Below are 24,903 nucleotides of genomic sequence, written 5' to 3' on the forward strand. Positions count from 1 at the left end.
AATCATAGAATCATGGAATCATAGAGTTGGATGTGGACCATCCAGTCAACCCCCTGCCAAGAAGCAGGAAAATTGCATTCAAAGCACCCCTGCTCAACAGATTAGACTGCTCAAAGGTCTCATCTGTAGAGCTCCAACAGCTAGATCAGCTGTCTGAATTTAAGACACAAGTGAAGTCCTATCCCTTCTGGCAGGACTACCCAGATAGTTTTAATGACAAATTTTAAATTTCAACTCTTTGTCTAACTTTTGTGTGTTTTAATATGTATTTTATGGAAATATGTTTTAATATGTGTATTCTAGCCTGTGTTTTAAAATGATTATGTGTTTTAGTAATTATGTGTTTTACCACCTCAAGCCGTGAGGAGAGGCAGGTGAGAAAAATAATAATAATAATAATAATAATAATAATTATTATTATTATTATTATTACCAGTTCTAGAGAATAGCTTAGCCCTCTTACAGGCTGTGGGCGGCAGGCCTTAGCTGGCCTACAGGAAGTCTTCCAGACTTAAACAATTACTTATTTACCACAGGATACATACAACATGGATGGCTACAGTTATAAGTCTCTACCACAATCCCAGATGCCAACTTTGTCTCTATATGTACTCTAACAGCAACTTTACAGATGCTAATAATACCACCTGTGACATCAGAGATGTATTTATTCGTTCACCTTTCAATGTAAAATACAGTGTCTAAGTTAGCAACGCCCTTCTTCATCCTGTGTAGTACAAACATGATAGGCTCTATGCAAGAACATAAGTGACGCCTGTTTGGTATTAAAAATGACAATACTAAAAAGTAAATTCCAAGACATTTTAACTTTCTGGGACATACAAATTGGATTAATAGTTGTTGTTTTTTAAAGAAAAAAGGAAACTAAAAAGAGAACCAGCTCAGTTGAAATACATTCATTAATTACAATACATTATCAGAAATATGAATAGAGATAATAGTTTCTTGGCACACTACATGTATTAATACTGAAATCCTCAGGTTTTGACTCCAGTGAGACTGGCATTTGGGAAGTAGGTTTATTGTTTTCACATGTCAGTACTAACAGGCTACTTAAAAATGCTACTTGAAAGATCTGTATCATCCCACACAACTCTTTGAAGATTTATGACCAGGGTCACAATCTGCATCTTTTTGTATCTTGTTATATTTTATCCCATTCCCTTACCTAATTCTACAGTTTTAATTGCATTCTGTCAGTGAGTCCAAAGAAGTAGATTGGGATTAATAAAAGCTCAGAATAAATCAACTAGTCATAAAGTTGCTACTATATTCCTCTCTCTTTGCTTCCCTTTTCCTTTTATGCTTGGACAACTCTGAGGATTGTTAGTCTCGGGAAAGGAACTGCCAATAGAAGGAGGGATCTGTTCTTGGTTGTCTTCCCACCATCCCTGGAGGAAAGACAGGGGCAAGAGAGAACTCAGGCCAGGGCTGCTAGGGATCGCCAGCCACATGACAGGAGTCAAAGTAAAGGCAGGCTGGGCCTGTGCATAAGCAGTTTATATTCAGCATTAGACAGTTTTTTCTCTCCTACTACCTAACACATTTCTATTTTTTATTGTTTGCCTCTTTTGTAACTCTCCTGGCACTAAGCATCCTTACATATGTGTCAGTGGTGTCACTAGTTTTGGTATTATCCCAGTGTAGTAACTCATCATATCATTCCCCAAAGCAGCCAGCCACCCTGCAGTTCCTATGAATAGGAATAAATAACTTTATTTCTTGACTTATACATGAGTATGTACTGGGTCCTAACTCTAGGAGAAAGGTGAGATATAAATTAATTAATTAAATAAAACACATACAGGTAGTTTTGATTGCTAATTATTTTTATGCTACTATCACAGTCACCGTTCCAAGTCAGAAGACGTAATAAATATAAATAACCAAGATTAACATTTCATTAGGGCATTTTGTTTTGTTTCATGAGAGAGATGAGGATTCCAGTATTGTGTACTAAAGGACTAGAACTGGCATGCATGCTGAATAAACGATTAATTTGGGACACTAATTGGAATCAGTCATTTAATTTTTGAGAAAAAGCAAATTAAATGAATGGACTAATTAAAGGTCTTGCTCAGTCATAATTTTGTTACATGCTCTAGGCTTCTGCTGATCTTGAATTACAAGGAAAAGAAGACCCAGGTGGCTATTCATGCAGAAAGGTAGTTTCCAACTGGCATCGTTATGAAGATACTGAGAAGGAAACACAAAATGACAGTAGTGAATCTCAGCGTGGGACAGACTACAGTGTTCTGCTTAGCTCAGCAGGTAAGAGAGCGAAAGCATAAACAACTGTTAATTTTGTATAGTTTGTATTTGTCTCATAATAATGACACTTGTAAGCTCACTGATGAGAATGAAACAGACCTTAAAATTACTTTTATACAAAATTAGTTAAAAGCTCATAAATAAATGCTTCATGGTATCTTTAGGAAGAAAAGCAAGAATATAGTAGGTTGACCTGTATTAAGTCATTTCATTGATTGATTGTGGACAACATTGGGCGTTCTTGCATATTTTAGCCAAGAGTCATTCTTGGCCCTATTTTGGGGTAATGAAGAACCAGAAACATTTTGCATGGAAAAATATATATTCCACCCCTGAACTACAGCAGGGATGGGGGTATGTATGGAAGACTGAGCATGTATGAGTGGTCACCTTCCTACTGTTGGTTTTTTTGTTACTTTTGGTTGTTTGGGGAGAAATTTTGGCTATTTAAGAGTGGCGGTGTTTCAGTGGGTCTATTCTGATTTGAACTACCAAATGGATTTAATAGATTGAAATATAAGAGATATCCTGTCTATCTATTTACAATGTGAAATAGTTTGTCTTCTCCTGTCCTCAATGGGGATGGAAGAGGAAAGCAAACAATGGAGGAACAGTTCCCATAAATATGGTCAGATTAGTCTCCCTGCCATATAATTTTTCCTGGGGAAAGGGAGGGATAGTTTCAGGTGGTTTTAGAGGCTAGGGGGTGCTTGTCTTGTAGACCTGCAGTCTCAGAAATTTAAACGAGTATTCAGAAGGTGGTAAGCTAGCTTGGTTCAGCTGCCCCTTCTCTGATCAACAGATGGGATGCTCTTCTTGGGCAGCAGGAGATGCAGCACTCAGCATGTCTCTTTTTTCACAGTTTTTCACAGATAACGTGTGTTTGGATATTGCTCTTGTTTTGTGAACTCTGATTCACCCTTCATTTTTTTCAGGAAACAGCAATCTTGCATAAAAATCTTGCGTCAACACTAGCAATTTTCTACCACAAAAATCTTATACAAAAACAATCAGTCTGGTCCAAAAATAATTACATGTTGTGTTTTCTGTGCAAGATTTTTGTGGCACACTATTTTTATTGTTCAAGATTACAGTCTTTGCATAGTGGTGGTTGTGTAGTCTCAAGTCATTTCTGACTTAGTGTGACCCTGCAGTAAACCTGTCACAAGGCTTGTAAGGCTGAGAGAATGTGACTTGCCCATGGTCACTTAGTGAGTTTCCATGGCTTAATATGGATTAGAACCAATGCTCAAATCACTAAAACCACATTGGTTCTCTTGTTTTTGCATAGAAAACAACAGATTCAAAGAACATGTGTGGCTGTTTGCAAACATTATTGTTTTGTGTAGGCTCCCACAACTCTCTCACATCAAAGCCATTTGAATCCTTGCCCATAATATTTTCCTGCAACAATCCAGATTCTTCTCCATGGTCTCTGTAGTTAACACAAGTGTGCAGTTCCTGTGGTAGTTAAAATGGAACTGAGGGAAGAAGAAAGGTACAAACTGCATTACAAAAGCATGGCCAAGGGAGAAGACTCTAGTGCATTTTAAATATCTGTGTGCTTTCTGTGTTCACACTTGAAGAATCAGTTAAAGGTAAGCAATCTATTCATGTGTGCATATTCAATGAGAACAATACAGAAAGATTTGTTTTATTACAGCAGGGAAAATGTATGCAAATTATTTATTCTCACTTGTGAGAATGAAATATTCAAATATTATCATCCCTACTGAGGACTGTATGACACCTGCTGAGAAATCATATGACATAGCCTTTATGACATAGCGTTTATGCGAATGTTGTTTCTGTTTATTTCTCTCTACTTATGGTTTTAATTATGTAGTCTTCGGAGGACAGTTTTGTATGTTCTTGTTGTTTTGTTGGTAGGGCAACAATTCTTAAGTGTATGGTGGCTAGATTTTCACCAAGAGTGTAAGTAAGTTAAAATACAAAAAGCAGCAGAAAAGGAAAATGGCAGAAATGGCCAACATTTTTGACAACTAGTATATCTTTAGTGTTTAATTGCATCTTTATGGGATCCAGAACAAATTTGTGAGAAATATTTCTTACAATATATATCTTGTATCCTGTATGAATCCAGCTATTTTCTTCTTGGAAGCAAAGAGGCATCAATACATTAGAAGGTTAGAGGGAGCCTTTGAGAGTAGGCCTGTTTCTTTGTTTCACCTGTTTCTTTGTTTCACCTTCTTGTTTCTTTCTGTGACCTATGTAGCCTTTTTGCTTTCTTTCTGCCTGCAGAGGTCACTTTCCTCTTCTCTCAAAGTCAGTTAGTCTTTTGACTCTTTTTCTGGGAAGGGAGCATACATGAGACTCCTGCTTTTGAATGGCTTACATCTACTCATGTGAGTTAACCTTTAGGGGATCTTCTACTAAAATCTAAATAATCTTTTGTCTGCTCTTTTCCTTGTCCCAAGAGGAAATTTGTGAAACAATAAATGTAACTTTTTCTTTTTTACTTTACAAAATGATTTGGAGTATTTTCTCCTGTTTTCTACCACAAGCTCAAACTGTACTGTCTGAGCTCATATGCCGTCTTTCATTACATAATAGTTGCCACTGTGTAATAGTCACACACCCCATTTTTGAGGTGACAAAATTGGTATTTTTGTGTTCCTTGCATATTAGTTGTGCCCTTTATTCACTTGCCCACACACCTGCCTCTTTGGAGTTACGGGGCTTCGCTTGGCTACCAGCTGAGTGAAGCCCCATATCTGGAAGGGCAGCAGGTAAGCAGGCAAGTGAGGCTTTATTCCTGTGTGCCTTTTCCCCTTCCAGCTCCTGGGCTTCATTCAACCCATAGCTTGATTTTTTTTCACTGCATGATAGTCTCTAAAAAAGGGATAAAAAGTGCAGCTGTTACACAGTGAAATATGTTAAATAATAAATATTCCTACAATTATTTCACATATACTATAATGCTCAATAGCCATCCAAGGTAATATTTTAAACAATGCCGTGGGGGATCTCACTCACTTTTAGTTTTAACAACTCAAGGGGGCAGAAGCTGGAACATTTTGTTTCTTCCTTTTAACATTTCTATTTATTAATCACTCTAAGCTGTGTGTGTATGTCTGTGAGTTAGGAAACTAGACTCTTCAATAATTAGAAAAATGATAATGTTTTGATATATTTCATTTAAATGACTGGGTGTATCTGATGATTCAGTGGTTCTGTTTCACATCATCTCAATGTGAGGTCTTGTTTACAGCATGCTTAATCAGTTTTAGTTAGCATCATTCTGTTAGCATGGTGATCATGTGTGGAAAAAAGGCAAGTTAAATTTCTAAACTTCTCTTTAATTTCTTATACCTTGACCTTTCTCTTTTAAAGGAAAATGTAATTTTAATATCCACTACAGAGTGAATGCTATCACTGGAATGAGAAACTTATGACAGATATGTCCTTTGAAATAGTTTCACAAGTGGAATATTCCCAGTGAAACTCCCAGTTTTCTTTGGTGGTACAACTGTATACTTCTGTGAGGCATAAGCCTATGCTGAAGGTAGCATTGTTTATGATAAGGTCTCTAAAGTTACACATGCTTTTACTGATCAACCAGACTGTGTGCAATTCAGCATTCGCACAGTGAAGGCCATGCATACCTCTGGTGTGCAGAATTATGTATTCTCCCCCAACTTAGTAAAAAGCTACTAAAGCTACCTGACATTACTATGCTGTGTTGTTTGGTAAACAAATAGTAACACAGAAACATCTTGCCACATCTTCATAGCCAGATGTGAAATTACTTCACACAATGTAACTACAGTAACAAAACATTTAATTATACACAGACATACGCATATCTATTATCTATCTATCCATACATACATACATGCAGTCCCAAAGTTACAAACATGATAGGTTCTTTAGGTTTGTTCTTAAGTTGAATTTGTTTGTAAGTTGGAACATGTACATTTCTTAAGTGTAACTCCCTCCCTCTATCTATCTATCTATCTATCTATCTATCTATCTATCTATCTATCTATCTATGCAAGCTTTGGAAGCTGTGCCCCTGTTGAGAAGATTTCACCTTACTTTCTATCCCTGTGAAAATTGGATTTTGAAAAAAAAAAATGACTGGTGTATAACTACCTGTGTATAACTTAATACACTCATGTATAAGTCTAGAAATTGTAGTTAAAAAAAAAATAAACCCAAAAAGCCTGGGCCAACTTATCCACAGCTCAACCTGAGTATTGTATCTTGACTGTAATCGTTTCTGGTCTTTTGGAAATGCTGAATGGGAAAATGGTGATGGCCAGGAGTGGGTAGCCCCTTTAGGCTGCATAGGCGTTCTCCCCTTTGTGGAATCACCCTTGAATTCTTCATAGGTCATATCCAAATCCATAATTTTGGTCCAAAAAACCTGCCTTTGACTTATACAGGAGGTCAATTTATGCATGAGTATATATGGTAAATTCACACAAATCTTATTAAGCAATAGAGTTCTTTCTGTAAAATAAAGATTGACATGGAACCTTGATTATTGTTTTTTTTCTGTATGACTATAAAATTATTTATTCTAGTTCACCAAATAATGCAGTACAGTCATACCCAGTTAACAAACCCTCTGACAAAGATGTGTTCTCCTCCAAATGGTTTTTATAAAGTGGGGATTGATTTGCCCAACCCCCCCTTTTTGTTATTATAACGTGAGTGTCAGGTTACTGATGGAAAAGGATTAGAAAAACACAGATATTTGGAATTGAGTTGAAGCAGCATATCTGTAGTAAACAATTCAATAAAGCTTGAACTGGGAAAGAATGGGATTTTATTTTAGCTGATACTACTGTAGATGTGTATGCCTGCCTATAACAGGCAAGGTGTAAAGAGCAGGTTCCTCCATAATTCCTTTCTAAGCATGCATGAATCTCAAAGTGGAGAGAAAATTGAAAATCAGTATGTTACAGAAGCATCTGTTTATAGGGTTTTCCACCGTAATGGAAATAATAAAAAATAGAGGCTAGTGAAAGGAAACAGTATTCCCTGTATTTATTTGGAATCAGCTTTCCAGTGTTCTCCAGAAAGTTCTAAACACTTTTATTTAATTATATGTGGCACATCTAACCTAGTTGCTTTTTTCACAGGTGTATACTGTTAATTTTAATAGTTTTATTAACATTTCTGAGTGCTGTTTTTATGATGTAAAGACTTACCCTATTCTTTCTATGTTATTTCTGTTGCTGCTGCCAAATTTTCTGTTAAAGAAGCAATGTCCAGAAACACATTTATTTCATTAATTGTTGCATATCTGTGTAAACCCAGTGTCTTTCAGAGTGTGCCTAGGTACAAATCTGCCAGAGATCGTGTATGAAGAAGGCTTCATGACTGAATCATGGTGTGAACTCATCCTCATATGTAGTTTACTTTTAGAGATGAGAATAATAATTGATCCCTACTGCATCTTGTTAGTACAGCATGAAGGACACATGTTCTTAATTATAGATGAGTGTTCTCTATAGCAAATGTCTCTGCCTCAACTTTTCTTGGCACATTCTGCTTCTTTGGGTCCCCTTACTAGAGATCTAAAATATATTATTTGTGGTCTAGTCTTCTCTTTCTTTTTTATATGATGACTGCAGGCTGATAATATACAAGTTCATTTTGAGAGGTTTTTTTTTTAAAATGTTAATGTATTTTTTTATATTAGATGGTTTTGACCATACAGATTATTCACCCATTTGTCCAAGATTATGTCAAAAGTTCTAAAACCTCCTTTCTGCTTTCCTTCCTTTTCTATACAAAGGATGGGAAGGCAGAAGAAAGTCTATGAGATAACTGTTTTAGTCATTTGGCAAACTTTCTGATAGCATTTTTGTATTTTATATTAGTGGAACGGTATAGGTTTGGGGATGTTTCTACCATGTTTTTGGTGGACTTTCTGCAAGGCAGCTTGAACAATAATCTAAATCCGAACACTTTGGAGGGTCAAGTATCAGCTATATCTTTGTTTTTATTCATACCTGGGATATTAAGTTTTACATCAACAATGAAAAGTTCTCAGCATGGTGCCATTCTCTTGAAACTAGCCACACCATTGTTATTACAAAAAAACTTGCACAAGGCTTTAATTGAAGCTACACTTGAGCCGCTTTTGAAAGTGACACTTAGACATATTTTGTGGAAAGTGTAATTTCTCATAGTAGTTACATCAATGTGCCAAGTTTCAGAGTTGAATTGAAGCTACACTTGAACCGCTTTTGAAAGTGACACTTAGACATATTTTGTGGAAAGTGTAATTTCTCATAGTAGTTACATCAATGTGCCAAGTTTCAGAGTTGAGACCCTCACCTGTTGAGAGGAACTTTGTGTAATACATTTAAGTCTGTGGTATTATGCTTAGATTCAGTGGTCATTCTGTAAATTTACAGAAGTTTACACTGCAACATTGGCAAAGTATATATGAGCATGCAATGTCCGGTGTTACAATGCTTTTGGGTCAATTCTATCTGGGAGGGTGACTACTTGTTCTAGCTGCATATGTACTGGTACACCACCATTGGCATTTTTGCAGTAGCCACATGGAAAGCTTTTTCATATTTGTTAGATAATATATTAATTGAACACCTTTGATTCTGATGAACCTTTCTTTGAGAGATCGGCATTGGAAGAAATAATTTCCACTATTTACGACTTCAAAAGAAATTCTGTCACAATAAGTACTAGTGCATATCCTACTTTAATACCGGGGTTTGATGTCCTCAAACTACATATTCATGATTTGGACATCCTGGGAAACTGGTTTGGAACACAAAAATAATTGTGTTAGAAATAGATGTAAAAGTAGATGAGAATGTGAGCACGAAGAAGAGTTAATAGAAATACATAGCTTGTTTCCTCACAATCTTTTATTAGAACCAGAATTGTTAGATTTACACAAAGCAATGTTGAAATAAACCAAACTGTTTAAAATGAAACATAGGGATTATCCTCTTGGGTGCTCATGGTGGTAAAGAATTCTTTTTTAATTTATGAAGTAAAGCATCATAATGCTAAAATAAATATCATACCTAGTTTGCTGTTGCTACAAAATCTTTGAAGTATGTTAGTATTTAAACATGATTATTGTGACTCTGTAGATGTGATTTAACTTAATAAAATACCAACTGCCATCATTTCCAGCTTAATTCAGTGAGAATAATTAAAATTCCATCTACATTGATACAGGTATAAATGTTTATAAAAATGCTTGCTGAACTGATTGCCTTTCAGAATTTATAGGATTTCCTTTCAGAATTAGGAAAAATGCTGTTCTTATTTGTTTTAGCCCCCTGAAAACTGAAATAACTCAGTTTCCTGCATTGTATCTTTGCTGCTTTCTTAGTCATGCATTTAAGGGCATGAATTTTGCCAAGGAATTTCATTTGAAAAATCACATTTACATGATTTTGGTAACTTTTAGCTAATGATTTCATGATTGTCATGTAAAAAATATGTCTTCATGCAAATAAAAAACAATTAAAAGGGTTGGGGGGTTTTTTTGGTTTTTTTTTAAAGAGCAAGCGTTACATGTAGCTTAATAACCTTGCTCACATAGCATTTTAATATGGCAATACCGCCTTCTGCCACAATTACCACTCAGTGTGATGTGAACAGTGTGTATATTGGGACTGTTTACTGCCAGAGGCCATGTAACAGCCTGGCTGAACATTCCTTCTGCTCCTAGTTTATTCATCTGGAAAAGAAAGGTGAAAAGAATTTGTTTTAGTAGGTATGCATGACTTATCACCTAATAAGCCAAATGCAACCCCTAGCCAGACATGGTCTCTCTCTAAGGGGTAGACAAACCTGCTTTTGCTGCCTGCCAAAACAAGGTGGATTTTTATGCAGAATATATGGCAAGTAGTTTGTTTCTGGGTCACATACTATAGAGATCTGGTTTTGGGTGTATCATTTAATCATGGTTAACCTTAGCGAGGGGTGTGTATTAGTACAGGACTAAAAGATATTGCCTGTTTTAATTTGCTACACATTTGTGTGACCTACACACATTTTTCATTTAGAATAATTTTGTTTTCATTTACTAGTGTTCTCTTGTTGAGCTATCACTAATCTAATGTTTGTACAATTGAAATACTGTGAATTTCAATTTTGATATGTTCAATTTTTCATTTATGGCAAACATGAAAGTTGCCATCCGCTGAAATTTAATTACTGGTATAATCACACTTTCTTTCAAAATTTTATATGCTTTATGAGTCAAATATGAGATTGTGGTAGAAGATGCTGTCACATATGAATGCCATGGTCCTTCATTGCAGAATAATAATTAACTCAGTTCTCAAAGCTTCAAAATAGTGATTGAAATCCGAGAAGTCTGAAGGGAAAAACATATTTGCAATTAGTTTGGACTCTACATTTACAGTCATTCCAAATTCTTTCACAGGGCTTCTTATCCATGCTTTGCCACTTGGCTTTTTAAATGTAAAGTTATGTTTGACAGTGATGTACACCTACAGTATTAGTAGTAACTTATGGCAGGTCTTTCCTGTTATACTGTGGATTATTTCCCATCTTTGCTGTAATGCAATAAAATAGTTGGTTTCAAACGTCTGTGGAGTCTTCTTCATGGAGGTGTTATGTGTTGTAGTTCAGCGTGTTGGTAGCGTTGCTACTCCTGGTAGCAGGGAGAAAAGGTCTGCTCAGGAGTCGGAGGGAGAACAACAGCGAAAGCGCATTAGGGAAATCATTATGGCCCCAAGTGATACTGACACGTTTCAAGGCTTCTCAGATTGCGAAATGGGGGATGGGGAAGAGAGCAGAGGTGTAAAGAGCGCTACTCGCGAGCCGGAGTCCGAAGGGGAATTGCAGAGGAAGCACATTTGGGAAATACTTAGTGCACCAACAGAGGATGAGAATTTCCTGGGGTTCTAAAGGAGTTCTGGGTCTGGGAGTGATATGGATGAGGAGGAATTAGATTGGACCCGTGTGCAACAAATAAGGGACATTTGTAACCAACCCACCTCCAGTGAGGAATTTGAGGGGTTCACTGAGGATTGGCAGCCAGGGACCTCTTGGCAGGATCTAAGTCTTAGCAGATGCTGGCAGAGGTGAAGGGATGGGCGCTCGGATTCAGCTGCGGGGTTGGGAGCAGCTGAGAGCGATGACGAAAGGGTGGGGAGCTCATCAAGCTCTGATGATGAACTTTGAGATAAAAGTGGGCTCTGTTTGCATGGTACTTTGCAGAAGGCAAAGCGTCTTTATTGGACATAACTCTTTGTACTGCCAACTCTTGAATTTGGGTCCTGGGCTACAGCTTAGTGTGTTCCTGAATTCCTGTTCTTCGGTGATTCCTGCGTTCCAGCGTTTGTTTACCTACGGCTTGACCACGGACCGGTTTGACTAACGTTTTTGGCTTTCTGGACTTTAAACTCTTATATCTTTGTGACTGAACAATTCCACGTTTTGGGACTTCGTTTTTCCAGCTTCTGTGACTGTGTTTTTGTGCTGTGCCAATTTACAAGCGAATTGCTTAACTTTGAGTTTAATCCGGATTATAAGGCAGCGCTATAATCCGGGTTATATTTTTGTTACTGGTATCGCTTTGTTTTTGATGCCAAATTACTAAAGAGACTCTTTTGCACTGAAGTTAAGTGCTCGAAGGACTATTTTTTGTATAATAAAACTGTGCTTTGAACTCTTATCTTGTGTTTGGCTCTAATTAAGGCTTCTGGGTTCTGACATGATGTGTGTACCAGCTGTACAATCAGACATTGCTCATGTGACTTTGTAGACATCCACTCTGGGTAGACATAGGTAATGATATAAGTATTTCACCACTCCAAAACGTGTGAGTGTTCTGCTTTAGGTAAAATACTTAGATCATTCCCCTTGAACAGATCTCTATTTTGTCTAATGTGGACAGTTTAACCCTGCAGTTGCATGTAGCCCTTCATCAATCAAAAAGCAAAAACAAGTGAGTTGCCTAACCTGGAAACCTCCAGGAACAGCACTCTTTAAAAATAGGTCACCTGTAATGTTAAAACATTAACATTTACAGCATTTCAAAATCAGAAATGGATGTCTCACTAATTGCAATTTGTTTTTTTTTACATCTTTGAGTAGTTCATATGACTCCAGAAAATCCATTGGACAGAAAATTGATCATATTTTTCTTTTGAGGAGGGTCCCATAGACAGAAAATTGGCTCTGTGTCTATTTAAAAAGAGACTGAGCAACTTCCATAGGAGATGCATGTGTCCTGAGTGTGCCCCAAAGTCTCGAAGATAGGGTGCATAATTAGTGGCAGCAGGAGACTATGATCAAAACAGCCCTATAGAGTGAGCGTGCTGGACCTGCCAAAATTGCTTCCTCCTACTATAAATATAAAGAACCCCCACTCAGCAGATGTACACTATATCCTATGTTCTTGTACAGCTTTCTATGTACCAGTACAGCTTGTCCTCTCTATATTTTGTCAAGAAATACAAGGCTGATTTAATCATAATCTTCAGAAGTCATTGGTTGCACTGTGTGTCTTCTAGACTGTGAAATGCATTGGAGATACCCGGAGCCCTTAAACATCTGGAACTTACTCGTTTCTGAAAGAGACTGAGATGAGAAGCTTAATGAGGAAAAGAACAAATAGAGATCTCTGAAGCAGAAAAGCTTAGAACAGTTTTGGGAAACTGTCAAGAGACCCTTCTGCATGTAGACTCACGTGGGATCTTCGACAGTTACAGCTATGTTTTAAAATACTTTAAAAATGTTTTTTGCATATTGGGATGCACTTACATCATGCTTTGATCCCTCTGGGCCATTTTATGACCCAGAGAGACCTCTTCTCTGAAAGGGAATGACATGGAAGGCAACCTTTGGGTTATTTCCTTTTAAAAGACAAGTACTTTCTTGCTCTGAAAAAATTATATAAATTCTGCCCTACATCCCCTATACTACAGGGTGTTGTGAGTATCCCCTCCCCCCCCCCCCGGGTCCCGGAAATTAATGCAGAGCTTTTGTGGGTTTTTGTTTTTTACATATGCTGTGTCAAAAGCTTATCTTATGAGATAGTATGAGAATAATTAGGCAAAGCAACTAGCTGATTTTTTAACTTTGATAAAACAGAAATGTAGACTTTTTCCATTTTATAATAACATGTTTTGTGTTTACAGTTTTAGATGTGGATTTTAAAATGTTAATTTAACCTCTTTTATCAGTTTTGTTTTTGTTGCTGCTAAGGGGAGGTGAAATTCAGGTCTCCTTTAGAGCTTTTGGGAATAAGTCTTGAAACCAGCGAAATCTTTGTTCAAGCAGAAGGAACAAAAGAAGTGGAAATAATGGAATAACGTGATTGGACTATAAGACTTTCTCTGTGTTTGAAGTGCCCTCAGTCACTTATTGATCTGTCTGTCTTAAGTATCCCAAAATAGATTTTTCACTTCAGTCCACAGCTCATTTAAGATTGTTGGCTTTCTATAATTAAAGAAACTCAACTGGCTAAATGCAAGTACTTGAATTTAGCTAGATTATGCTTTTCAATATTAAAACACTTTTAGAGGTAATGTATGGATTAATAGTTCATTCAGTTGTTTATGTGAAAAGAAAGACATCTATTAATAAGATTAAAGAATGCCATATTATTTAACATGTCATCTACTACCTGTAAAGATTCAGATAAAAACTACTGACACATAATATTTTACACACACATGCAGCTTCAGGAGAGACAATCTTCCTCTGAACAAATCTTGCCAAGAAAACCCATGATATGTTTGTTTTGGGATAACAATAAGTTGGAAATTACTTCAAGGCTCAAAGCAATAATTGTACAAAATATTATATGTCAGTAGTTTTTTTCTTTTCTTTGTAGTATGTGTGTCTGCAACATATTTGAATTTTATAACCAATATTGTGTATTATGTTCCTGATGTGTTTATAATACTCAATTACAAAGTACTGTTTTCATTGCTGTAGAAATTAGTTGGTATACATTCTTATTCTGGAAATACATGACTTCAAAATGGGGAACATGATTTAAATAAATTATCAAAATAGTTTTTACTTAGACCACCCTGATAAATCACCCTGCATCTGATCTGGGAAAAGGGAGTACTTGCTAGGAAATGCGCACACATAAAAATGCTTGATCCTAGAGAGTTATTGTTATAAAATAGCAGAAAATGTGAACTGAAAAAGGGCTGAGATGATTACCTCAGTTGGCTGAACCACAACTGTGTTGTATGAAAATAATTGAGAAATGAATCAGGGCCCCTTTAAATACACCAAGATAGCGAACTATTATAATAAAAATGTAGAAACTGGCAACATTGTAGGCTGGATTTCCATCTGTTCAACATTTCCTTTCTAAAAGTTTTCAACATTACATAATGTTTTCCTTATCAAACAATCTGTCAGCCTTTTATGCATTTTGAAGTGCTAGGAACAGGAAATGTCAAAATTGATATCTCTGTCACACAGAAATAAAATGAAGCTAGTTGTTATGTTATTTCCAAGCATGTGCATTTTTACTATTTATTCCAACACGTGGGGCATTTTCTTGCTCTGAATGGTACATGTTGTTCAGTAAAAATGCTAAGAAATGATTTATAAAACATGTAATGTGCAATACTGCACAACAAGATTCAGTGTGCTGCAAAACCTTCTCTTAATGTGAATGCTACTTCATAGAAAATCTATGCTTTCTTTATAGAATAGGACAGAGAAAGAAATTTAGTTAGAGGGATCAAGATAACTGCACATGAGATGATTGAATATGATCTTTCTTTTGACATTTTTTATTTAAGTTTTGGTTGATTTTCAACACAACAAAGACAAATTGATTGCCAGCCTGAATTCACCCATAGCTTTCAAATATGGCTGTTCTTCATCATTCTTGATGTTGGATATGAAACTGCAGCTATCCTTAACTCTTCATCATTTTCAGAATTCGTTGTCCTATATATCTCACCTTTCCATTATTTTGAAATAAGATCCGAATATTCATAGTTACAGCACTGTATTTTCCTGAACATACTACCTGATTTATAGTCTAAAATCTGATTTAGGGTTTTCAGGACTCAGAATTAATTTTAGAACAGGCAATTCAAGTGGTCTGAAAGAAAGATGTTCCGGAGCTAGAAGACAGCAGGGTTGAGGGTTGTTATTCTAATCCCCCCTCTAAAACAGATATATTATTGGAAATTTAGTCTAATCTTTTTTTTTAATTAAGTTTGAACAGTTATTTCCCAGTTACATTCGGTTTACTGTCAATGCAGTATTATTAACTTGCTGGAATAACATCAAATTGTACTAGTAATAGTATTGTTTAATGACCATTCACTTTGTGACTCATAATCCTTGCTTTATTATTCATAATTTGTAATAGTTTTCATTAGCTGTTCTTGTCCATGTTGCTGATTACATCTGTTGAAGTTATACGAGGGCACTCCCAAGATTTAATATAAAAATTTAAGATAAAAAATACTTAATAATAGGTGTCTCTCAGACAAAAATGCTCCCATGTAGAAAATGGTAATTCATGAAAAAGATGACTGTAGGTCCATATTGGTATTGACTCAACTGCACAGTATTCCCACATGGAAAATATACTTCCCACATATCTGTTCTAGATTTTATATCTGAAGAATCTTATATTCATCAGTGAACGTCTGTTTGCCTCATATAAGTCAAGACCTTGAAAATAAAGAATAATCTTATCCCTTTCCTAATCTGAATGGTCTATAGCTGTTCAAGAAATACCGTACTTTCAAGTGTTGCCTGTATGCTGTTAAAGGAAGGTCATCTGATTCACCTCCCAGTAAAGGTTGAAAATGAGTCAGTCAAACAAACCAGCCCGCTCTCTTGCCTGGCCTCTTTCAGAGAGACAGCCTTCAGGATCTCTGCAGAGTGACTTCTACCACTATGGAGAAATCTGAAACTGCCTCCCTGTGTTACATAGCTCTTAGACACACTTCAGTGCAGATACTACATTTCTAACTCCTTATTGTCTTACTATAAAAGGTGTCTCTTTGAAGGACGTATTTGTGACTTACGTTCCTATTAATCTCCCTCACATTGTCCTCCTTTTGTACATATCACTTCTTTGATAAATAACATTTTAACTGTTTATTTAGATTATCATCATCTTTAGAAAATAAGTAAGTGAGAGGAAAAATTGAAATAGATGCTAAGTAGTTTCTAAACATATGTTTAAATATGCTACTTGCCCTTCTGACATTATTGTTATTGCTGGAACCATGTAATAAATTTGAGGTATGTTCATATTGTACATAGTATTCCCAATTTTTTAAAGCATCAATTATTATTTTTTTCAGTTTGTTTCCTACTTACGACAATACAAAGTTGAATCCGTCACGGATTTGTTCAGAAGGTGTAGACCATTACCTTCTTCTGAGACTGAGAAAGCCCAAGGTTGCCCAGTGTGTTTTCATAGCTGAGTGGGGATTCAAACCCTGGTTCCAGTGTTCAGATCACGACACCACACTGTCTCCCGATTAAAAAAGGGCAACCCCATGCAGAGCACATTACCGTAGTCTAATCAAGAAGTTACTGAGACATGAACCACTGTGCTCTGCTGTCCCCAAGAAAGGATGAGCTGATGCACTAGCCAAAACAGGGTAATGGTGCTCCATTAAAGCAGTCTGGCTTTCCGGGGGCAGCACTGGGTCCAAGAACATGTCCAAGTTATGAACTGGATTTTTCAGAGTTCATAAATTTTGTCATTTTGTCATTTGCAGTCAAAATGTCACTGCAATTTCATATAGCTTTGGTTCCATTCTTTACATATGATTGATGACTACAACTACAGAGTTGGAGATACCACCAAATGAGCATCTCTGGGCATAATGAATGACCTGGCTAAATCTCTGTTATAACAACAAATATTCCTGTTAAAAGCTTGCTAGATTAAGATAAGCTACACTTATCTTAATCTAGCACACTTGTACAATTCTTTTCATCTACAAAGCTAACCACTTTATCAAAATAAGAATCACATACATATATTTAGCTTACTGACAAATGTTTTCTGGCTCTTTGCTATCACAGTGTTATTTTCTTTAGATTTTTTCCACTGAATTGTACTCAGTACAATTTATTTCTGAGTAGGTATGCTATTTTACCCTTGATATAATAACACAGTATCTGTAATAAATATTCAATATGAAAGAATATGATGTATTAGTCCATGTATTTCTTCTTTATATATTTTGCATTAATGCAGGATGTATGCCACAACACTGAGCTTGCAAGACTTGAGCAGCTCAGTTAGCAACAGGGTATCTTGGAATCTGTCGTTTTTAGTTTTGCCATAAGTTGAAACTGATTCAATGATAAGTGATAACAATTTAATGAGGGAAGACCAGTGTGACATTTTAAAAGGTTAAGATGTACAGTACAAATGATATGATTGTAAAATTAGAAATTATGTATTAGCCAGATTTCCTGTGTGAAGACTAGGAATGATAAATTGAGGTTGTTATATTGTTCCACAGAATGAGCATATTCAGGATTTTGTTTTAAATCCATAAGGCTTCCTCATTGTATTTGGTAAGGACCATGTCAATTGTTTAAGGGGTTTAAGATTGTGTACAGGATGGGATTTTACTTTTGTTTATTGATTGTAATAACTGATCTGTATGTTTTTATTCTGTTGCAAATACAAATCTGACAGATGGTTCAATGTGGTCCTGACGTTGCGGTGAACAGTTTGTTGTGGCTTAGTGTTGCACAAGTAAGTGTGACTGAGCCAGTATTGAACCAAAACTTCCTTTAAGGTTCCTCCGCTGTCACTTTGTTCACGTAGCACTTATTTTCCCACCTACATTTCCTTTCATTCTGAACCAGACTCCACATTAATTATCTGCTCCATTTCCTCACTGTTTATTTCATTCTGCCAGCCACCTCTTCGTCTTTGTAGCTTTTGAATGTTACCCTCCTTCTTCATCATTTATGTCTGAATGTGATGAGATGGGGAAAGTGAAGAGCAGAGACTTAAGATGAGAGAACAATCTAACATTCAACGAAGGAAATGTAGGCATCGTGTGATGTAAAATTAGCTGGTCTAAATATAATCTGATAACATTTACCTGTAAAAATATAATCTGCATATTTTCCTTGTCAAAGTCGTGCAAATCAGATTACAAGCTTTTGATATGGGCCATGATGCTAAAATAAAAAAAAGGATGGTGCCTGCCTCAAGGGTATATAACAGGGTATGTACAGGGTTTTGAACTCTATTATAACTCTGTCATAACTCCTTAAATGCAGTTTCTATCATATTGGTTGATTGTAGTCAATCTTAGGCTTCTGTTATGGTATGATGTTTTAATAGGTGCAGATAAGATGAACTATTCAGTGTTGACACCTTGGTGATTTGCCTGTATTATGGATTAAAAGCTATAGAGTGGAGTGTAAGTTTTCCTTTCCAGATTAATTTTTTTTCCTGTCTGTAGTCTGAGGTTCAGCAAAAGATTATACTGGCAAAGTATGGTAAAGATATGGGACAATAATCCAGTATAACAAAAAGCTACAAAGTTTCTTATTCCCTACAGTTAGAAGCCTTGAAAACCCAAAGTGCTTTCTATAAAAGTCCAGATCAAGGGTCCTCAAACTTTTAAAGCAGAGAGTCCCTCAGACTTTTGGAGGGAGATGACTATAGTTTGAAATGAACGAATTCCTATGCACACTGTATATATCTTAATTGTAATGGGGAAAAAACTGTCTTATTTTACCTTTCTTAATTAGTTTTTCTTATTATTGAATATTGGATCAGTCTTCCTCAACCCAAGAGAAAATGTGCAATGTTTGTTTATTTGTTTAAAATTGGCTAATATTTCAAAGAGTGTTGATATTATGGATACTACCTGACCATAATGTCTTAAGATAATAGTTTGATTTTTCATTAGTATGAGTTAATGACAAGAATAATGAGAAAATACACCAGGTAAAAGAGACAAAGCAAGATATAGTATGTTGTTTTAAATATGAATATTGACATATTTCTCTAGAGCAGAAAGTAAGTAGCATTATTAGCTGCCTATGTTGATTTCAAAGGATCCTTCTGCAGGAGTCCCTGTTTGCTTCTGCCTCTGTCTGTCTAAATCTGTGTGTCTGCATCCGTATTTCTAAATTAAGAAAATATTGCAATGGCACTAAAAATGTAATCCAATGGAAACAAAACTTGTAAAAACTTCCCCTGGAATTTCCATGCACTCAGGGAAATGAGGAGTGATTAATCACTGTTACTAATTTTTGGTTTGAGTTTCCATATTTGTTTTGCATGCTTTTAATAATCCATGCCCCATTTACTAGGTTTTGATACTGCTTGTTCCTTAACTTGTGCACTTGAAGTCTTTAAATGTACCGTTTAATTTTCTGTCTTTTGAAGTTGCTATAAAAGCATCAAATGTCACTTTTCCCTAGGGACTGAGAAGTACAATATGACTTAAGAAAAGTGTTTATCAAAAAGTAGGCATTTATATACAGCAGTTCTCAAGTCTACTGCCTCAATTTAAAGAAAAAGTACAATGTATTTATAGGAAAAAGCCATATTTAGTTAATGTCTTTTGAGTACACCAATAAAATGAATAAAAAGAATTTTTAAAAATTAAAATGTGAAATTGTGACTGCCTTTATAGTGCATGGATCAGTATCTGCTGATTGATATTTAAAAACATGTACAAATATCCATTTCCAGTCATCAACTTATTGTGCATTAGGTTACAGTCAGGCTTCCATTTTTATAGCATGAAAGTGTCTTATGTTTGGCTAGTCTGATTTGATTATTTCCATACCTTATTAGAGCTCTTTATTTCTGTCTCTGCATGCCTGTGTATTTCTTAAAATGCACTCCCTGTACTTTAAGAATGGTATACAAGTGTGTTTTCTCTACACATATATTTCAAAAGATTTACTTGCCTTCAGTTACTAAAGGAGGAAACATATATGGAGAAGAACACAGGAAGAGCTCTGCATATTTAGTATAGTCTCATTTCTCATACTGATCATCTAGAAGAGCTCAAGCAAGAAATGAAGGCAAACAAAAATTAATATTACTAATAATATTGCAATTTAGTACTATAGTACAATACAGTAATATATAATACCAATATTGAGCTATGCTAATAATATAATATAATAATGTATCATATTTATTTATCTGTTTATTTATTTATTTATTATTCGAACTTATATGCCGCCACTCCCCTGGGGCTCGGAGCGGCTTACAAGAATGAGTAAAATCTAACACAATTTAAAACAATTTAGAACAATTTAAAAACAGCAAATCAACAATCAAAGGCCTGTAATATAATAATACTAATACATTAAATATAATACTACTGATAATATACAATAATATATAATGATATATTGTTTTATTATTGTATATTTGTATATTTTAAGTTGCAATGTTTTTGATTGTGAGCTGCTTTTAGTCTCCGTATAGAGAGAGAAAGCGGGATATAAATAAATAAATAAAACTTCCTTATATTAATGGAGTCCAAGAAACTAACCGGTTACTAAAGAAAAGTAGCTACAGCAGACACAGAATTTTTCATACATATGAATATACATATGAATAGATATAGATATGCATTATTGTTCCACTTGTATAGAGTATCATTTATATTTGAACAACCAGCACAGTTTCTCAATAATTCTATTGTGCCCCCTAATATAGTCCTCTAACAGTATTTATTTATTGAAGCTATTTTTCTGTCTCTTCCCAGGCCACAAGGCTCTTGAATAAGTAAATTAATAAGAAAAAACCCAATTAAAACAATACAAAGATAAAAAAAAACATTTTAAAACACAATAAAATGCAATTCAGAAACTCTTAAAAGAAATCTAAAAACAATCCTAGAATCCAGTTTTGAAACAATTAAAACAGCAATTTCAAACATTGAATGCAATGCGAAATAGCACTGTTTTGACTGCCTACTGTAAGGGTAAAGTGGAATAGGGGCAGCCTAACTTCCTTGGGTAGGGGGTTCCTCACTCAAGGTGTTGCTACAAAGAGTTGTTAAGTTGATGGATACAGTTTCTTGTACCCATCAACTTAACATCATGTGGTATTGGGGCACTCCATAGGGCCAACTTTAAAAATATCAATTTTTGCCAGGTTCATGTGGGAGGAGGCAGTCTTTCAGATATCTTCACCCCAAGTCAGGACCCCTGGCGTTGAGGTTCTGTCCTCATTGAGAAGAACATCTACTAGATGACCTTATATCACAAGTTGAGATGCTTTTGCTTCTTCACATGCCCCAGGCCTGAACCATCCTTGCCAACAGGAGTATTCACAGTCCTATGCTTCTTACTGGACCTCTGTGTGTTGCGTCTGCCCTTTTCCTCAATAAAATTATATTTGATAACAACTGTAGTTTATCAACTAGTGTATCCATACTCTACTGTTCTTTTTTCAGCAGTGAAGAGGGCTTTTAAGAACTTAACACATCTTTATCCAGTGTTGAAGATGGTTTGCCTGCAATTTCACCTTGGTCTGTAGAACATCTTATGCACAAACCCTTTAAACTTCTTGCATCTATTGACGATCATTTATTTGAAGGTGTTATCAATACTACTTCTGCAAGTTGAGCGAATGAGCTCACAAATCTTTGGTGGGATGAACCTTCCCTTTCATCATGACAAAGTCATCCTTTGTTCAGATATTTTCAAAGGTGCCACTCAGGTTCATTTTTACCAGGATATTATTTATCTTTCTTTTACCTGAAACTATTACCACCTTTGGAGAAAACACTCCACTGTCTGGATGTCCATTGAAAATTGGCTCTGTATGTTCAGCATATAGCTGCTTTTTGTGTTCACCAATTCTTTGTTAAAGGACATCAAGTAGGAGATAGAGATTATAAGGCTCTCCTACAAACTGACCAAGCAACCTGTTCCTGTCAGACTTTGGGTACACTATACAAGAGTGATAACTTCCCCCACAGCTGTTCTTAGTAGTGCACCCTTCCCTAAACTGTGTAGATGTAGAACTAGGAATGATGCCTGATTCTGATGTGCTGTTCTTTTCTCTATTCTCCAAATTGCTTACCTGTAACTGTAGTTCTTCGTGGGAAATGTGTTGCCATCACATAACTACTTCTCTCATTTTAGTCCCTGTATAGTTTATTGGGGGCCACCGGTGGCACAGTGGGTTAAAGCACTGAGCTGCTGAGCTTGTTGACCAAAAGGTCGCAGGTTCAATTCCAGGGAGCGGCGTGAGCTTCCGCTGTCAGCCCTAGCTTCTGCCAACCTAGCAGTTCGAAAACATGCAAATGTGAGTAGATCAATAGGTACCACTCTGGTGGGAAGGTAACGGCACTCCATGTGGTCATGCTGGCCACATGACCTTGGAGGTGTTTATGGACAACGCTGGCTCTTCGGCTTAGAAATGGAAATGAGCACCACACCCCAGAGTCAGACATGACTGGACTTAATGTCAGGGGACAAACTTTACCTTTTATAGTTTATTGATCAACTTCAAACTAAGGGGACAGTAGCTTTTGGTGGGTTAGGACATGCAGAATAAATGGAGGGGGGGGGAGAATTCCTGCCGAGCTTCTTAGCTCTGCAACATTCTGATTGGGTCTCTGTGCAGATGCGAAAATATTTTTGTGAGGACACAAATTACCAAAGAACCACAGCTACACATAAGAAACCTGTCCTTCCGAGATTACCTCCAGCAGCTCTGACAGGGTGATTGTTGGGTAGTGGGGTGGATGGAACTTCAACAGGATCCCCATCCTGTTTTATTTCTATAATGTATACATTCAAACTTTAGAAATTGTCAGATAGGCTACCTTAATTACAGTAGATTATTGCTACTCCTCCACACTCCTCTGATCCTGCTTTCACTCTTCAGTTAATCAGGTACCAGTTATCCATGCAAGGTCAACTTGCTTGTTTAGGATCAAGTCCTCCATCATACAGCTTTTCCCAGTCACCAGCTACATGTTAAGAGCAGTGCTATGTAGGTGGGGCTCTATTAGAGTAGCCAGGAATCTGTTGGTTGGATGATAAATCAGAAGGAGGAACAACCATGGGATATCTCACCCCCCCCCCTCTCTCCACTGGGTTGTTTTCCTTCACTACCATATCCCCTCCTCTTGAATGGCAGCACCTGTTTTATTTACACATATTTGGATGACCAGAAATACAGAACAAACAAACCATGATAAAAGTGCACAGGTCAGTTTAGCCTGAAGAACTGCTGATATTTAGCCAAAGCTAAGAAAGGGACTGCCTTCGTGAGTATGGAAAGCAATTAATGCCTCTTTGCATCAAGGCAATATCCCAACACGCCTGAAGAAAGTTTCCCTGTAGTTATAGACCAGTCTTCCATTTTTAGGCAAGGTACTAGAGTGTGTGTGTTGACTTTTCAACTGCAGACAAGACAGATGCTTCTGGTGAGTCGTAAGATGGACCTGGGAATAGGGATTCAGCCTGTGTGAGACAGGGTTGAACTTTCCATGAAAATGTAGGTTCATAGTTTGGAGTCCTCCTGGATTGTTGTCTGAACCTGGAGGCCCAAGTTTCATCAGTGACCAGGAGTTGTTTTGCATAGTCAAAGCTATTGTGCCAAATGTGTTTATTCCTGAAGAAATCAGATCAGGTCACTGTGGTATGTGACTTGATGACATCCAATTTGGATTACTGTACTGCACTTTATGGTGAACTGTTTTTTTTAATGCTCAGAAACACCAGTTAGGCCAAAGAATGGCAGCCAGGTTATTAATTGAGACAGGCTTCAGAGAGCACCCCCCCCCCCCAATGTTAGAACACCTCCATTGACTTCTGGCTTGTTCCCAGGCACAATTCAAGGTGCTGGTTTTGAGCTAAACAGCCCTATATGGTTTGAGTCCAGGTTATTTGAAGGATTGTATCTCTCTTTATGAACCTACAAGAACAGTATGATCATCTGGAGAGGGCTTTCTCTCTGTCCCACCACCCACTCAAGTTTGTTTGGTGGGAACAAGGGAGAAGGTCTTCTCAATAGATGTCCCTAGACTTTGGAAATAGAAAAGACAAGATGGCCCATCCTTGCTTGCCTTTTAGCAGTTGGTAAGACCATTTCTCTGCCATTAGACATTTACAAACTCATGTGGATTAGTTTTTAAATGCTATGTTACTTAGATTTCAAGGTTGGTAGAAAGCAGTGGTTTTCAACCTGTGAGTTCCCAGATGATTTGGTCTTCAACTCCCAGAAATCCTAACAGCTGGTAAACTGGCTGGGATTTCAGGCAGTTGTAGGCCAAAACACCTAGGGACCCACAGGTTGAAAGCCACTGGTATAAAGTATTACATACTTTTAAATATTTTAATGTTTAATAGTTTTGACAATCTAAATTGTTTTTAAAATGTTATATTCATTATTAATATATTTGCATAGTTTTAATTAGTATAGTTTTATATTCATTGTTATCTGTCTTGAGTGCTTGGATTGGGAGAAAGGTAGGATAAAAATAAATAAAATAGTAAATAAATAGAACTGGCTTCATTAGAATTCTACTCAACAGGTGTTCCATTTTTTGATTTAGAAAGCGGATATGCTGCTCTTGCACAAGCTTCCTACGGCCAGTCCATAGTAGTTTGTTTCATTGTAGTAGTAAGGAAATTGACTAGTGT

The 24,903-nt window shown here is 36.4% G+C and overlaps 2 protein-coding genes across 3 annotated transcripts in view; one reads left to right on the top strand and one right to left on the bottom strand.

Annotated features, from left to right (window-relative positions):
- The window catches only part of CHRM5 (cholinergic receptor muscarinic 5), a 60,756-nt gene that overhangs the window by 27,384 nt on the left and 8,469 nt on the right, over window positions 1–24,903 (bottom strand). The gene's annotated exons all lie outside the window — the stretch shown is intronic.
- The window catches only part of AVEN (apoptosis and caspase activation inhibitor), a 125,030-nt gene that overhangs the window by 14,498 nt on the left and 85,629 nt on the right, over window positions 1–24,903 (top strand). For both annotated transcript variants that reach the window (XM_060760091.2, XM_060760099.2), the window contains exon 2: window positions 2,127–2,292. In XM_060760091.2, coding sequence (XP_060616074.2) covers window positions 2,127–2,292 — 166 coding nt within the window. The remainder of the gene's footprint in view (window positions 1–2,126; window positions 2,293–24,903) is intronic.

The sequence above is a fragment of the Anolis sagrei genome, chromosome 1 (genome assembly GCF_037176765.1).
Source record: "Anolis sagrei isolate rAnoSag1 chromosome 1, rAnoSag1.mat, whole genome shotgun sequence".
Classification (NCBI taxonomy): domain Eukaryota; kingdom Metazoa; phylum Chordata; class Lepidosauria; order Squamata; family Dactyloidae; genus Anolis; species Anolis sagrei.